General features: G+C 42.9%; 1 protein-coding gene across 1 annotated transcript; it reads left to right on the top strand.

Annotated features, from left to right (window-relative positions):
• Positions 1-642: 642 nt before the first annotated feature.
• Positions 643-5543, top strand: LOC308283575 (methionine-R-sulfoxide reductase B1-A-like; the record flags this gene model as incomplete). The annotated part of the gene is made up of 3 exons (XM_080724014.1): positions 643-697; positions 4525-4667; positions 5463-5543. The coding sequence occupies 3 exons, from the start codon at positions 643-645 to the stop codon at positions 5541-5543; spliced, it is 279 nt and encodes a 92-aa protein (XP_080580140.1).
• Positions 5544-14949: the final 9406 nt, after the last annotated feature.

Genomic DNA, 14949 nt, shown 5'->3' on the forward strand with positions numbered 1-14949 from the left:
CACACTTGTGAATAATGTGAAATGAGACATTCTGCATAGTGAGTACTTTTACTTTTGGTACTTCAAGTAGGCTACATTACTCAAGTAAGTTTGCACATGATCACTTTCTTTAAACCTCAAGCTCAGTCACAACGCGTGGCATGGCATGGCATTGACCCCCTGACACAAAAACATTTTCAGATGGGCGTCAGTGGACAAATAGCCTTGTATATTAATTTGAGAGCCCATAAGCGACTACACAAAAAAAAGTGTGGCTGGGGGACAAATAAATAATTATTACAAAACACTTATCGCTTATAATAAGCGGACATGGCAATGCTAATTCACAAGCTGGTCACTCATTGGTGCCATCCAGAGCCCTATAATGGAGAGTTGCGTCACTCCCGTTCACTTGGGGCCAGGTCTTCTACTAAAATTGCAGTATTGATACCTTTTTCCCCCCACCAATGGCAAAGTTTAATATAGGACACTATACCACTTCGGTACTGTAGGTGGCGGTATGCACTCGTTTATTGTAAGGAAGGAAGAGGAACTAGTTGTAGTTTGTTGGTGAAAGTTCAGTGTAGTTCGGAGATTCAGAAACAGCAGCAGAGCAAAGACAGTCTTCAGAAGAGAAGAGAGGAGTCATCATACATCATCATCATGTCGTTCTGCTCCTTTACCTGCGATGAGCCGTTTAAAGACCACTTCATACCAGGTCTGATCATTCTAACATTCATATTATGTCATTTTAACAACAGTGAATAGTAGTTACTTTAAAATAAGGAGATGGAAAATAATGTTACCTAATGTAATAGCCTATGGCTTAAGACATGAGGTAGCCAGTGGTGGAAAAAGTACTGACATATTACTTGAGTAAAACAATGTAGAGATACTCTCTGTTACAAGTAAAAGCTCCGAATTCAAAATGTACTTGAGTAAAAGTACAAAAGTATTGGGATCAAAATATACTTTAAGTACCAAAATTAAAAGTACAAACTGTTTGAACATAGTAGATCTACAATCTCACAACGGTTGTGAGCTTGTAGATCTGCTATTTTCAAATAGCCTACAGGTATAAATAGGGCTAAAATGGATTAATGTATGTTTTATAATATAATCATTTATGTCTGCAAAGTAACTAGTAACTAAAGTGTGGTGGAGTAAAAGTACAATATTTGCCTCTGAGATGTAGTGGAGGAGAAGTAAAAGTACTGAAAACTGGAACTACTCAAGTTTTTGTTTATTGATTGAAGAATTTATTAGAAGTTTGCAATAGAAAAAAGTACAGTTATGACAGTACAAATCACTGGTACAAGGTCAACTAAAAGGAGATCCTAGAAAGCCGAGGCTTATTTCCACAGGAACCACACTTCGCCCTTTCTTCTTTGACGATGGGTTCCCAGATTGCACTTTAAGTATCTCAGCAAAGTACAGTAAATAGTACAAATACCTAGAAACTTTACTTAAGTAACTGAGTTACTTTACACCACTGGGCAGCAGAACTCATGATATTGGAGACATAGTTAACCTATACTTTCTGATGACATAAGCAGGGTATTGATTTACCAACCTGAGAGGGTTTTTCTATGAGTAGCTACTACTCAGTAATGTCCCAAGGTAAACATTAAGCCATGGGCTTTCTTTCTTGGGTTTTAAATCCTCTTAGCAGACCTTGCATTGAACTGTACTACCTTTCCTGTGCTTTTTTGTTTTTGTTTTTGCTAACTGCAAACTGTATTCAATCAATAAATAACTCAATCAATCCAAACATTAGCTGATGAAAACTTCCTAACAAAGTGATATTTTAAAATAAAGTTACTCTCTGAGTTAACTGTCTGATCTGGGTAAGAAGCAGATACAATGAGAGTGTGGGGACTATATTAATATGACATATATTTGACTTGTTTTGGTTGTTAGGCATTTAATTATAATCCTAGGCTATAGGGAAGTAGGTGATATTAATATAAAGGTTGGTATTTATTGTGACATCTTCTGTACAGGTAGCCAAGCCTCGTCAACCAGCCTCCTCCGTAAAGCACCTTTTCCACTGACATGGCCCAACAACACACCACTCCACACCGCCCACTTGTGTCAGGTTTTTCCACTACAAGGACCTGGGTAGAGTGGTGTGAAAGTGGTACTAAACGTGGTGCTAAAAAATATCAAATCTAGTGTAGGTCTGAGCTAGGCCAAACAGGCCATGTTGTAATACATGATAATATATTATATTGATTAGATTATATTGTGTTATAATCACTGTTATAATATATTAGTGTATTATAATTATCATAGTAATACATTAATGTTCTTATTTTTATCACGAGAACCAATTACTGAATGTCAGTCTCCAGTCCAGCTGTAATCCGGGGCGTTGCACTCCCTCTGCCAACCTAAGCTCATGCTTCCTTCAGTGCATGAGGAGTGAGCAGGCCACTTCTTATCACCTGGCAGGGGGGAGCTTCCCCGGTTGGCCGTAGCTCGAGGAAGGAACCAGTTCCATTCCCCTCCATCAGGTGCCCCGGGCTAGCCAGGGGGAGGCAGTTTAATAGAAGATTTTTCACCAGGATTACTGCTTTTTTGTGAGGGTACCTACTACCACAGATATAAAGAGCTAGATGCCTCGTTCGCCTCTGCAGTTAATTGGAGCGATGTGCAAAAGTTCTAGTCCGGACTTCCTGAAAAAACTAAGGGAACGCTGTCAGTCAAAGTGACTACTGGCCAATCACAGCGTGTCTTTTCCGTGACTTATCCAAGGACCACAATTCAATTCAACAGAGCCAGTTCCGATGTTGCGCTGCTCAGCTGTTCTTATAGGCTGCATACGTAAAGACCAGCCCCTACCTGCCTCTGATTGGCTTAGCGACTTCCGTATGTGTGACGCACGCGGAAGCAATGAACACGGAAGCGACGAAGATTCCCTTAGTTGCTCAATGCATACGCCCCCTAGCCGAAGGAGGCGTCTACCTTTCTACCACTTTTTCTAGTCACGTGTTCAAATACTGGATTCTGATTGGCTAAATTCCGGAGGTTATGACAAAACAACTGCCGCAAAGTTGTATGAGGACTTGTCCGAGATCAATGCACCTCAGTGTACATCCGGGGACTTCAGGAGGTAGTCGGAACACCTTTCCCCCAACCAACAAATGACGGTGGCAACGGTCCTATGTTTACTAACGTGCATGCTATAGTCGCCGATTTATTTGGATCCAATGCAATCCGCCAACTTTAAAGCCCCTTTTCTCTGAACCTATGCCTTTCTGGAAGCGAACAGCCTCTATTTACGGCCGGAACGGTACTTCTAACTGACGTTAGCTTAGCTGTAAGCTAGACGCATGGATTAGTATGGAGTTGGCGCCATCTGTTGGTGAGTAGAAGATGTTGTTTGTGGAACTATCTGCTGTCTCGCGGAAGTTTTATAGGCAATAATGATTGTAACTTAAGATCCTTGCAAGTTACAACTATGTGTTTTCTTTCATGTATACGGGAAAAAGTGGTAGAAAAGCTATTTACCACTCGGGGTCGGACATTATGCTCTCATAATGTCCTGAGTGAGGGTGTTATCGGACTCGGCTGCGCCTCGTCCGATAACACCCTCACTGCGGACATTATGAGAGCATAATGTCCTCTCACTCGGGGTAAATTGCTTACTTCTATGTCTATGCCTACTACTACCTACCCTAGGACTAGGAGCAAACTCCACACAGAAAGGCCCATTCGCCAACCTCACCCAGGGTGTGGGCACTGATGACGCAGTGGAGAGAACACGCCCACAGCGTCCCCCGGTGGGAATCGAACTCAGGCTTTATTCCATTTTTTCCATAGCTGCCCCTGTTGCTAGATTTTGGCTGCCCCTGTTGCTAGATTTCGCAGGCCCTCTCATAACTAACAGAGTGTATAGCCTTTATACTAGTGCGGTTATTTCTTCAGCTTCAAAGTTAGTATTGTTTTATTGGATTGTGTTTACACAACGTCCTGAGACCAACCACACCGCTGTTTTGACCTCACAGGCACCCTTACTTGTCAAACCGACCCCTCCCTCCCCTCCCTTTCTAGCCTCTCCTCTCCCTGCTCTGGTGCAGAGCAGAAGCCGTTTGACAAGTAAGGGTGCCTGTGAGGTCAAAACAGCGGTTTGGTTGGTCTCAGGACGTTGTGTAAACACAATCCAATAAAAAAATACTAACTTTGAAGCTGAAGAAATAACCGCACTAGTATAAAGGCTATATACACTCTGTTAGTTATGAGAGGGCCCGCAAAATCTAGCAACAGGGGCAGCCGAAATCTAGCAAAAGGGGCAGCTATGAAAAAAATCGACTAAAGCAGGTATAAAGGGGTATGATAAAAGACAGATTTAACCCTATATGTGTTTTGGTCTGGATGACTCCTTTAAGCTGTGCTTCAGTTGAGTTCTGCTTAATGTCATGATGACAGAAGCATCATCTCTCTCTCATGATCCTTCTGCTCTCTCTCTCTCTCTCTCTCTCTCTCTCTCTCTCTCTCTCTCTCTCTCTCTCTCTCTCTCTCTCTCTCTCTCTCTCTCTGCAGGCATGTATGTGTGTGTGAAGTGTGATCACCAGCTGTTCTCCAGCAGGTCTAAGTATGAGCACTCCTCCCCCTGGCCGGCCTTCACTGAGACCATCCATGAGGACAGCGTCTCCAAAAACGAGGAGAGACCCCAACTTTTTAAGGTATACGTGAGCAGTCTCGTCGCGTGGCCAGACTGTTGACTCTCATGCACAATTTGCAAATGCTCCCGTCATACAGTCTGGGAGACGGAGGTTCTGATCATGAGTATCCGGCGTGAGAAGCGATAAAGCGGATGTGAAGCCTCCTCCCCACTTAAATAAAAATGATCTAAGCATTGCTGCTTTAGCAGAAATTATATTTTAAAATATGTTTTCATGAAAGGAAATGCCAGCTTCCGTTACTCTGATTTCAGTGCTATATAGAGTCACAGACTCTATATAGCATTCAGAGATTGTTGGAATAGTTGTCTGGCTACGCAAGACTAAATACGTGAGTGACCGGGAGGTCCCCCGTTCGGCACGGGAACGTCCCGGTTCTAAGCTAGGTGTGTCCCGAGACAAATATCTGTAAAAATACTAAAATGTTCCCAGGTTGTCAACGTTCACCATAGGACCAACAAATGAATGCTTGTTTTGAGTGCTTACATACAGATGTTCATTATATTCTGTTCTGTTGATATTTCTAAAATAACTGTCCCCCCCATCCTGATGAGAACACCAGGTGAAAATTAAAATAGAACTCAAAGTAAAAGAGATGGTCAAACTAAAATAAGGGATGTACTGTAGAGGCTGACAACATTGTATCAGGTTTTAGACACACGTAAACGTTCTATACTATATTCTCAACTTTTCAACGCAAGGCGCAGAGTCTGGCACCACTCGTCATCTCGTCTTTTTGTCGAGATGTTCCCGAAGCGTGTGATGGTTCCTTATGTCGGTGTCGTCATGTTTCTCCAGGTGCGTTGTGGGAAGTGTGCTAATGGACTGGGCCACGAGTTCATCAACGACGGGCCGAGCCAGGGACAGTCCCGCTTCTGAATATCCAGCTGCGCCCTGAAGTTCATCCCCAAAGGTACAAACCTCTGAATATCCAGCAGCTCCCTGAAATTCATCCCCAAAGGTACAAGCAGTCTGGTTCTGTGGAGAGAGAAAAAAGAAAAGGTCACTGCCCAATCTGATGGTCTTTGATCTGGCATCAAAAATCTGCTTGTTTGGAGCATTATTGTAAATCCCCCCAGTGTGATGGACATACATACACACAGCCAGATGTAGGAGCGGTTAGCACCGCTCGAAAAAAACATGTTAGACTTCAATCATCCCTGTTTTTGGCATATTATTATAATAGGCAAAAATGTTAAAAAAAATAAAAGGTTCTACTACTGTGGGAAACTGGATAAATAATAAGATTTACAAGCTGCCAATATGTCACATCACAATACATTGTACATTTTTAGATCGGCTATTTCACCTTTTTTATGTTGAAGAATCTGATCGGATTATTTAATTGAAATTGGTTAATTGGTTATTTATCATTATCGATTTAAATCTTTTAATTTCGATTAACTGTATAGCACCCCTGTTGCTAAAATAAATAAACAGATAGACAGTAAGGTTATTGTGTTGCGTTCTCAGACAAGGTGGATGACAGTAATGTTGTTGTGTTGTATTCTCAGACAAGGTGGATGGACAGTAAGGTGAGCTGACGGAGGTCCAGGATGGATGGAGCTGTGTGTTGTGCTCAGCGTGGGGAGACAGTGGATGATGGGTTCTGGGACAAAGCCCTCCCTGGGACCTCCAGGACCCTGATGGACTGAAGACCCCCTCTGGACCAAAGAGACAGACTGTCCACTCACACAGCCTCCAGACTACATGGAACAGACCACTCACACAGACTCTAGACCAGGGGTCTTCAACAGGGGGTCCGGGACCCCTTTTTTCTTTTTACACTAACCACTCGAACCCTAGCATCCCTATTCTGAGTGGAACATTAGCCAACAATAGCAGATCTACAAGCTTACTGCGAGGCGTTGTAAGCTTGTAGATCGGCTATTCTTGGCAAAGAGGTTTGTAGAGGGACAAGAAGTGCAGAGTATTTGATAGTTCAAGTGGTTCAATGTCTGAAAATACACGTGTTGTCATCCAACATGATGACAGTGCTGTCAAACAAGTCTAAGCTGTCTAAGAAATCTATGAACATTTTTAATCAATTGTATACAATATGTAGTACTTTGGGGGTCCCTGCTTCATCTCTCTCTCTCTCAGCTAAGGGATCCTTGGCCTGAAAACGTTGAAGACCCCTGCTCTAGACTACAGGGGCAGACCGTGTATGTCCAAAACCGTTCCATTTTAAAATAATGAATATAGCCAATCGACAAAATAGCCAATTTACAAGCTCACAATGTGTTGATCAGCAATGTGTATGATTGTACTGTATGATGAAGTAGACATTTTGCTTAATGTGATTGTGTTGTTATAGGCCTATAATATGTCTGACCTCACTACCGTGGTATCCAGCATAAATAAGGCCCTCAATGAATAATATCTATTATCCTCTGATCTACCTCATGTTGATTGAGACTTTCAAATAAACTGCTAGCGTTTACATCTTTGTGTGATGACTTGAGTGTTTGTTTTTTCCTGTTCAATGAAATGAGTACAAAGGACCCCAATGGAAACAAGCAAATGTGCTTTCGTGGGTCCCTGTGCTTTTCTTTTTTTTTTTTCTGCGAACTGCTAAAGTATTCAATCAATCAAATGTGATTTCAACTAAGTCCTTTCAACTGAATGAGGCTGGGTAAGGAAACATTTCATGCAAGTAGAAAGCAGTGTTGTAAACTGACTCCGCGAGTCTCCGCCCCTCCCCCCATATTAGCCCAATCAAATTAATGTATTGCCGTTACTGTACAGAAAGTACTACTTTCATTACAGTAACTACAATAAATTAATTTGATTGGATAATTTAACATGGGGGTACATGACATCATTAAAAAAATAGCTAATTTGATAGCCATAATTAGCTGTTTTGGCCGTGTCACGCCCCCTTTAAGTACAATTTTGAGGTAATTTGTACTTTACACATTTTCCAATTTTCAGTGGAAAGTGACGATGGAAGGCTCCTCTGAGAACGACCTAGAGAGGATTTTCAGTACTTTTACTTCTACTCCACTACATCTCAGATCCAAATATTGTACTTTTACTCCACTACATTTATTTGAAAACTTTACTTACTAGTTACTTTGTAGATTTTGATTTGCTACAAGCTCACAATGCGTCACGAATCTCGCCATGCGACCCATTGTGAGCTTGTAGATCGGCTATTCTCAGAAGATGTTTAAACATTTCACACTTGTGAAACAGGACATTCTGCATTGTGAGTACTTTCTACTTTTGGTACTTTGAGTACATTTTGATACGAATACTTTTGCCCTTTCATTCCAGACTTACTTGTAAGGGTGCCCTCAGACCAAAATACCTATGAGAGTGGAATCCGCGTTCCTCCAATGCATTTCAATGATAAGGCATGAAACCGCATGAAACCGCATGAAACCGCTTCACTCTCATTAGCTGTGTATACATGACAGCCTCATTCCAATCTGATCTAAATAAACCCGATTGAAGGTATTGGATCAAGTGTATACATGGGGTGAGATCAATCCGATCTGGTTACATGTGCCCACTTTTAAATCGTGTTGTGACGCAAATGATTAAATAGATCGCATTTCCCTGTATCCATTAATAATAATAGTAATAATAATGGAGCCTAAGCAAATACACAGCCCCACCAAAGTGAAAAAATAAGCTGCAATGCTCTTTTAATTAGATTATTGGGGATGTGCGTTGTTCTGTATGTATTAGGCCTATATTATCATTATAATCATCATCATCATCATCATCATCACGTCATAATCCATATTTGCTCCCGACGGGCGACGGCCCATAGAACATATGGCTTCATGGACAAGTGCATTCACGATAATAAACAAAAAGTCTGTAATACTTTTAAAATTGACTCTCTTAGCTATATCCACTTACCCCAGGCCCCTTTAAATATTATTTATCTGATGAAGAATATAGAATGTTTTGCTGGTGGTTTCTTAGGCTATTTATGATCGCAAGAAGACAATTAGTTAGTGGCCAGATCAATCTGACCTGGGCAAAGACGCACAGGAGGATAGATGAACGAGGACGTCACGTAGCGTCCAGTCGCGCTAGAATATCTTTCTCTCACCGAACTACTGGAGTTCTGTTTCGTGTGTGCTGGCTGACCTATAGGATCAGGTCTGTTAGCCGTTGAGGCCGCGAGATGAATGAATGGCTGTGTAAGTGAGATGATAATGCTGGTCTAGGATCAGTTTAACGTGATGCGTAGCCTGCTGCCAGGATTTGAGACGCGTTGTGAGCTTGTAGATCGGCTATTTTTTGAAGAGAAGGCACCCGCGACCGCGTACAAGTTAAACATGTCAAACAAACCGAAAATGACTTACCTCTGTAGTTAGAAAGTAGCCTATAAGTATTCCTTTATCCCTGACTTTTGTTTCGATCTTAATATTATAGATTCCTTGGCAGCCTTCTTCTGCCTGTCAATCAGTTAACAGCACGCTGCACGGCTGCAGTGAGTTACATAAAAGAGGATTTTAATAATGATTAAATTGTCGGGTCTCTCGGAACCTTGGAAATAAAAGGATTTCGGGACAACATGTCACGGGTTTCGGTCTGTAAAAAAAGAATGAACGTCGGAACGGGACGGAATCGGACGAGACCGTTACGGGGCCACTCAGGTTTGGTTTTGTAATTTGATTATTGTTTCATAACAGGTCGGAATCGGTCAAAATTTGACGGTCCATTTAGTTTTCGGGACCATTTTTTGGACCTGTGAAGATCTCTAGCCTACGGTTCTTCTCAATTGAGACAGGAGTCTAGTTGGGACTCGCGTGAGCGCACGCAAACACGCACACTAACGTAGGCAGGCTACACAGATAGTCTGCACATTTATAGTTTGATTAAAAAATGCGTTTATAAACTAAATAGATGTGGTGAAACATCACAAAAAGTGCCACAATAAATGGCCAGGCAGCCTGCGCTGAAAGAACATGTCACATTCTAATCGGGTTAGGTGTTTACATGGAAGGATTTTCCTTTTGATCGGGTCGTAAAAAAGTCTAGACCACCCCTCTGCATCCGATCAGAATTTAAATCGTGTTGGTTTTGATCGGGTTTATTTAGGTGTATACATGCAGAATTAGATCGGGTTTATCTAAAATCTTGTTTTTAATACGATTAGATGCGTGCATGTAAACGGGGCTATTGAAATGCATTGGCGGATCACGGATTCCACTCTCAGGGTGCCCACACACCAAAATACCTAGAGTGGAATCCGCCAATGCATTTCAATGAGAATGGAGCGTATTTTGCAGAAATCCTCTACTGGCAAAAAAAACGCTGCATTCTCATTGAAATGCATTGGCGGATTCCACTCTAGGCACCCTCATAGGTATTTTGTTGTGAGGGCAGCCTAAAAGAGTATTTCTACATTGCAGTATTGGTACTTTTAAAGTCAAATAATGTTTAACTTTGTCCACCACTGGTAGAAAGTACAGTAGGCCTACTTATATAGTTGACCGAGTCATGATGACTTGTGACCAGATTGCTTGCTTTTCGTGGATAAATAACTTGACAGGAATAATATCCTGAACTTTGGCCAAACTAAGTTGATGTTTAAACATTTCAGTTGGCCTGTGTGTTCAGTAACCCTGCCCAGTGTTTTAATGGCTCCACATCTTATTTAAATTAGATATTGTGATGTCAAGTAAAGCATGAAGCTGGGTCCCTGATTCAGCCCGGGAAAAATAGTTGGAGAGGCACTCATTCCGCGCTATAGAGAGAGATCGGTGCTATAGAGTAGCACTCATGACAAGTGACAAGCCAGTGGGCCAATTACTGTACATGAGTTATATTTCGTCGTTGTCAGGTGGAAACCTTGTATGTCCAAAACCGTTTGTTTTGTATTATCATTTTAAAATTGATTTAAGCTAGTGAAAACCGCCGATCTACAAGCACACGCCGCCGTGTGCTTGTAGATCTGCTGTTTTCACTACTTTTGTGCAACGGCCTTGTATGATGCAGGGCTTTGCTTTGCGAAAAAATTTACTAATTTGAAATTTGGAGATACGAGGTTTCTGCCCGACAGTGACGATTTACTTTGTTGGCCGCCCAGCCCCCAACATGGAACGAAGGCCGACGTTTTATTTTACATTTTTTGGAGTTGTCCCGCTTTTCCCCAATGGCCAGCACGTCCCTGGCTCGTTATACAACTCAGATAACATCAGTCAAAACACAGGTTCACTTTGCTGGCAAAGAATTCTCAGACCGAAGACAACAGTGTGTTGCCTTGAGCAACCGCACTAATGTTAAATGTGTGGGTGCTTTTCATTTAGGCATTTCTGTTTGCCAGCATGAAGACACAGTACAGGAAGCCAGGTTACATAGACATTTTATTCAGAAATGAAAGTCTAAAAACACATAGACATAATGACAACTTACAATAACAGACTGACAGTCATAGCTAGGCAGATACAAGGGTCTTTTATTTTCCTTGGTCCCTATGTTCAGCAGGCTTGACAGGGACATGTCACAGAATGCACAGGAAAAGTGCGTGGGGCTCCAACTCGGCGCGCTTCTTCTTGTCGAGGTTCAGCCCATTTACGTGTTCCTCACCAGGCATTTTTTTGGGCCTTTAGATGTCTAATAAACGGCTAGGCTAAGACCAGGTTATAACTGTTGATTAGCTGTTTTGTAAAGTGTCTATATACAGGTCGTCTATAGCCGTTGAAACGACATTTCAACATCCAAGTTAAGCCTAGACGTTGAGAAAACTCACATTTAGACCAGTTATAATCCAGTTTTAGACAGGTCTTTAGGCCCCATCTACACTGGCAGCCAAATCCAGCCTGAATCAGATCTGTGCCACATCCAGATTGGAATCTGATTGGGTTTAAATGGTCACACATGTTCACATGGAACCAATCAGATTCCAATCTGGATGTGACACAGAACTGATTCAGGCTGGATGTGGTTGCCGGTGAAAACAGGGCCTATGATATCCGACCATGGCTCGATCACTGGGGTCAGTTCTTCCATGGAGCCGTCTGGAAGAAAGGCCGCCCGCCGTTCCCCTCCCGAGCTTCCCTTCTTCTCCTGCCCGCACTGGCAGCGCGGGCGGCGCCACGGCCCCTCCGTGGCGTTGCGTCCATCACATCCCCCGCCGGCGGCCCCTGGAGGTCCGCCACCGTCTCGGGTGGCTCCCGAGCTTCCCTTCTTCTCCTGCCTGCACTGGCAGCGCGGGCGGCGCCACGGCCCCTCCGTGGCGTTGCGTCCATCACATCCCCCGCCGGCGGCCCCTGGAGTTCCGCCACCGTCTCGGGTGGCTCCGCGAGAGCCAAGTCGCACTCTTCCTCCAGCGTCACGACGTGGTGTAGTCTGTGCTCGCCGGTCTGCATGCAGTCGCGGCAGAGCCAGGCCCGTTCCGACCGGCAGTAGGCGTCCGGGGCCCTTAATCAGGGGACATTCAAAAGAAATCGTGGAATCAATTCCTTACCAAGAAAATGTCTTCGCCAATGTGTTGTTAGGTGTCTAGTAACGCATCTAAAAGGTGTCTAGTAACGCATTTAAAAGGTGTCTAGTAACGCATCTAAAAGTTTGACATTCTATTTCCCTAGGGGAATCTGTGACCACTGCTGAAAGTTGGGTACCATTAACTTTATTGTTAAAAAAAGAAAAAGAAAAAAAAAAACTGCTTAAGTAGCATGTTAGGGGTTAAACTTTTTTATTTTTTTACTTTTTTGCCTCATGATTCTGAATCCATTGGACACATTTGTTTTGCACGAAAAAAACACAAAACAATGGTTTGTGATGGTGTTTTTTGCAAAACAAATGCTTGCAATGGATTCAGTCACTGAAAAAAAAAACTAGTTTGACCCTCTACTTAAAGCAGATTGTGTGTTTTACTTTCCTCTCTTTTTTTTTAATTTATTTTATATTTCAACACATGGACAAACCTGCACCTTGACATGAACACCGAGATTACACACATCGGTAGACCAAGAGTAGCTATATGGAATGGAAAAGACCACCCTTTCATTTTACCTTCTTAAAATGAATTGCTAAATACAAGGCACAAATACTCCACACAATCGATTATTTTTGCTAAATACAAGGCACAAATACTCCACACAATCGATTATTTGCATGGCAAAACAATTCGATAGCGATTATCTGCATTGTTAAACGATACAAAGCCAAGTCGATATGGTAGATCATTGCAAATTAATCGATTTAGTTACTATATCGTTACACCCCTTGTTGTCCTATAAATGTATGGTTACACACCCTTACCTGCGGTGGCTCCGGCAGAGCCTGCCCTCCAGGCCCGCCACGGGGGGGTCCACCAGAGGGTGGCGCCTGAGGCCCGCCACCCTCCCGTGGGGCTCCAGGTGCCTCTCGCAGAAAGAGCACAGGCATCTCAGGCAGGACTTCACCGCCTTGTCCTTGCTCTCTGCGCAGATGTCACAGAGCACCTCGTCGTCGTCTCCTCCGCGGACACCGTTGGCGGAGGACGACGGGTCCGGGGTCGGGTTCGGAGGGACGGCCTGCTGCCGCTTGAAGTCGGCGGACAACTCTGCCAGCATCGTGTTAACCTGCAGTCGGGAGTAGGGATGGGACGATATGAAGAATTCATATAACGATTATTTTGACAAAAGAATCGAGATTTTTTGACAAAAGAAATCTACAAGCTCACAACGGGTCATAATGGGTCACAACGCGACGCATTGTGAGCTTGTAGATCGGCTATTTTTTGGCAAAGACATAGGATAGGGAGTGAAAGAAAAGACTATCAAATACGTATATTATAAGTACCTTTTACCAATCATAGAGGGTTTAAAGGGCCAGTTCACCTCTGGGGCAACCAGATCTTATTTTATTGTTGTTTGGGACACGATCAACACAATCCTGAGTTATTTTTTTGTGTTCAATCTGTGTTTTGAGATATTTTAGTATTTCAGCATGAATGATGATGCATTTTGCATCATATGATGCAGCATGATGACTCATGCTGAAATACTAAAACATCTCAAAACACAGATTGAACACAAAAAAATAACTCAGGATTGTGTTGATCGTGTCCCAAACAACAATAAAATAAGATCTGGTTGTCCCAGAGGTAAACTGGCCCTTTAAGTGGTACCGGATATGCAGCTCGGCAAATAAAAGGTGAATTGATCCCAGTGCATGACGGATACGATTATCGTAAGTGTTTTTTTACCACGATAAACGATAATATCGCTTATCGACCCATCCCTAGTCAGGAGGATGGATGGGGCGAGAAGAAGTAGACCCGTCACAATTATAACACAATCGTCTAAATCGGAAATTGACATAGTCGCAATCATTCTGTCATAAATCATAATCGTTTCAATGTGGAATTCATAATTTCAAACATTTTCAAAAAATAAAATAGTGGAAATAGCAGATCTACAAGCTCACAAAGTGTCACATCTCGTCACGTTGTGAGCTTGTAGATCGGCCATTTTCACTATCAATGTATATGTATAAAGTTGTCAAATATGTCAGTGATTTCTTTATACACTTAGGTTATGCGTCATATATATGCCGTGCCATATTGTGCTAAATAAATCAAATGGCTGTACGGTACCTGCATGTCGGGTTGGGTGATGTCCACCTTCTTGCACGTGGGACAGAAGCGCCTGCCTTCGTCCCAGCTCTGCTGAACACACGCCCGGCAGAAGGTGTGTCCGCACGGTGTGGTCACGGGCAGCGTGAACACCTCTCCACAGACGCCACACAGGAACAGACGCTCGTCTATCAGGAGCAGGCAGGAACTCGCCATGATCGGTCTAGGATTGAGAGAGGAAAAACACAAGCATTTATGATTTCTTAAGAGTAGTTCACCCCCCAAAATGACTCACTATTCATTACCATACTCATGCCATGGAGATTTGAGTTCAATACTATGTTTTGGTTGGTTGCATTCATAAGACAATTGATTATAGGAAATGTACCCCCATATGCATTTGGTGCCCGATCCGGAAACAAAATTGTCTGAAAGGTGTGACACACACACACACACACACACACACACACACACACACACACACACACACACACACACACACACACACACACACACACACACACACACACACACACACACACACACACACACACACACACACACACACACACACACACACACACACACACACACACACACACACACACACACACACACACACACACACGCCGTGAGTAATCTATAGAAACAGGGTGAACTACTCCTTTAATCTTAAAATCGAATCATTTGTAGTTTTAGTATTTTTACCACGTGACTATCTGAACACTTTATAGCATAGTGGTGGTTGCCAAACAT

This window comes from Nannobrachium achirus, assembly GCF_963921795.1.
Source record: "Nannobrachium achirus genome assembly, chromosome: 4".
NCBI classification, from domain to species: domain Eukaryota; kingdom Metazoa; phylum Chordata; class Actinopteri; order Myctophiformes; family Myctophidae; genus Nannobrachium; species Nannobrachium achirus.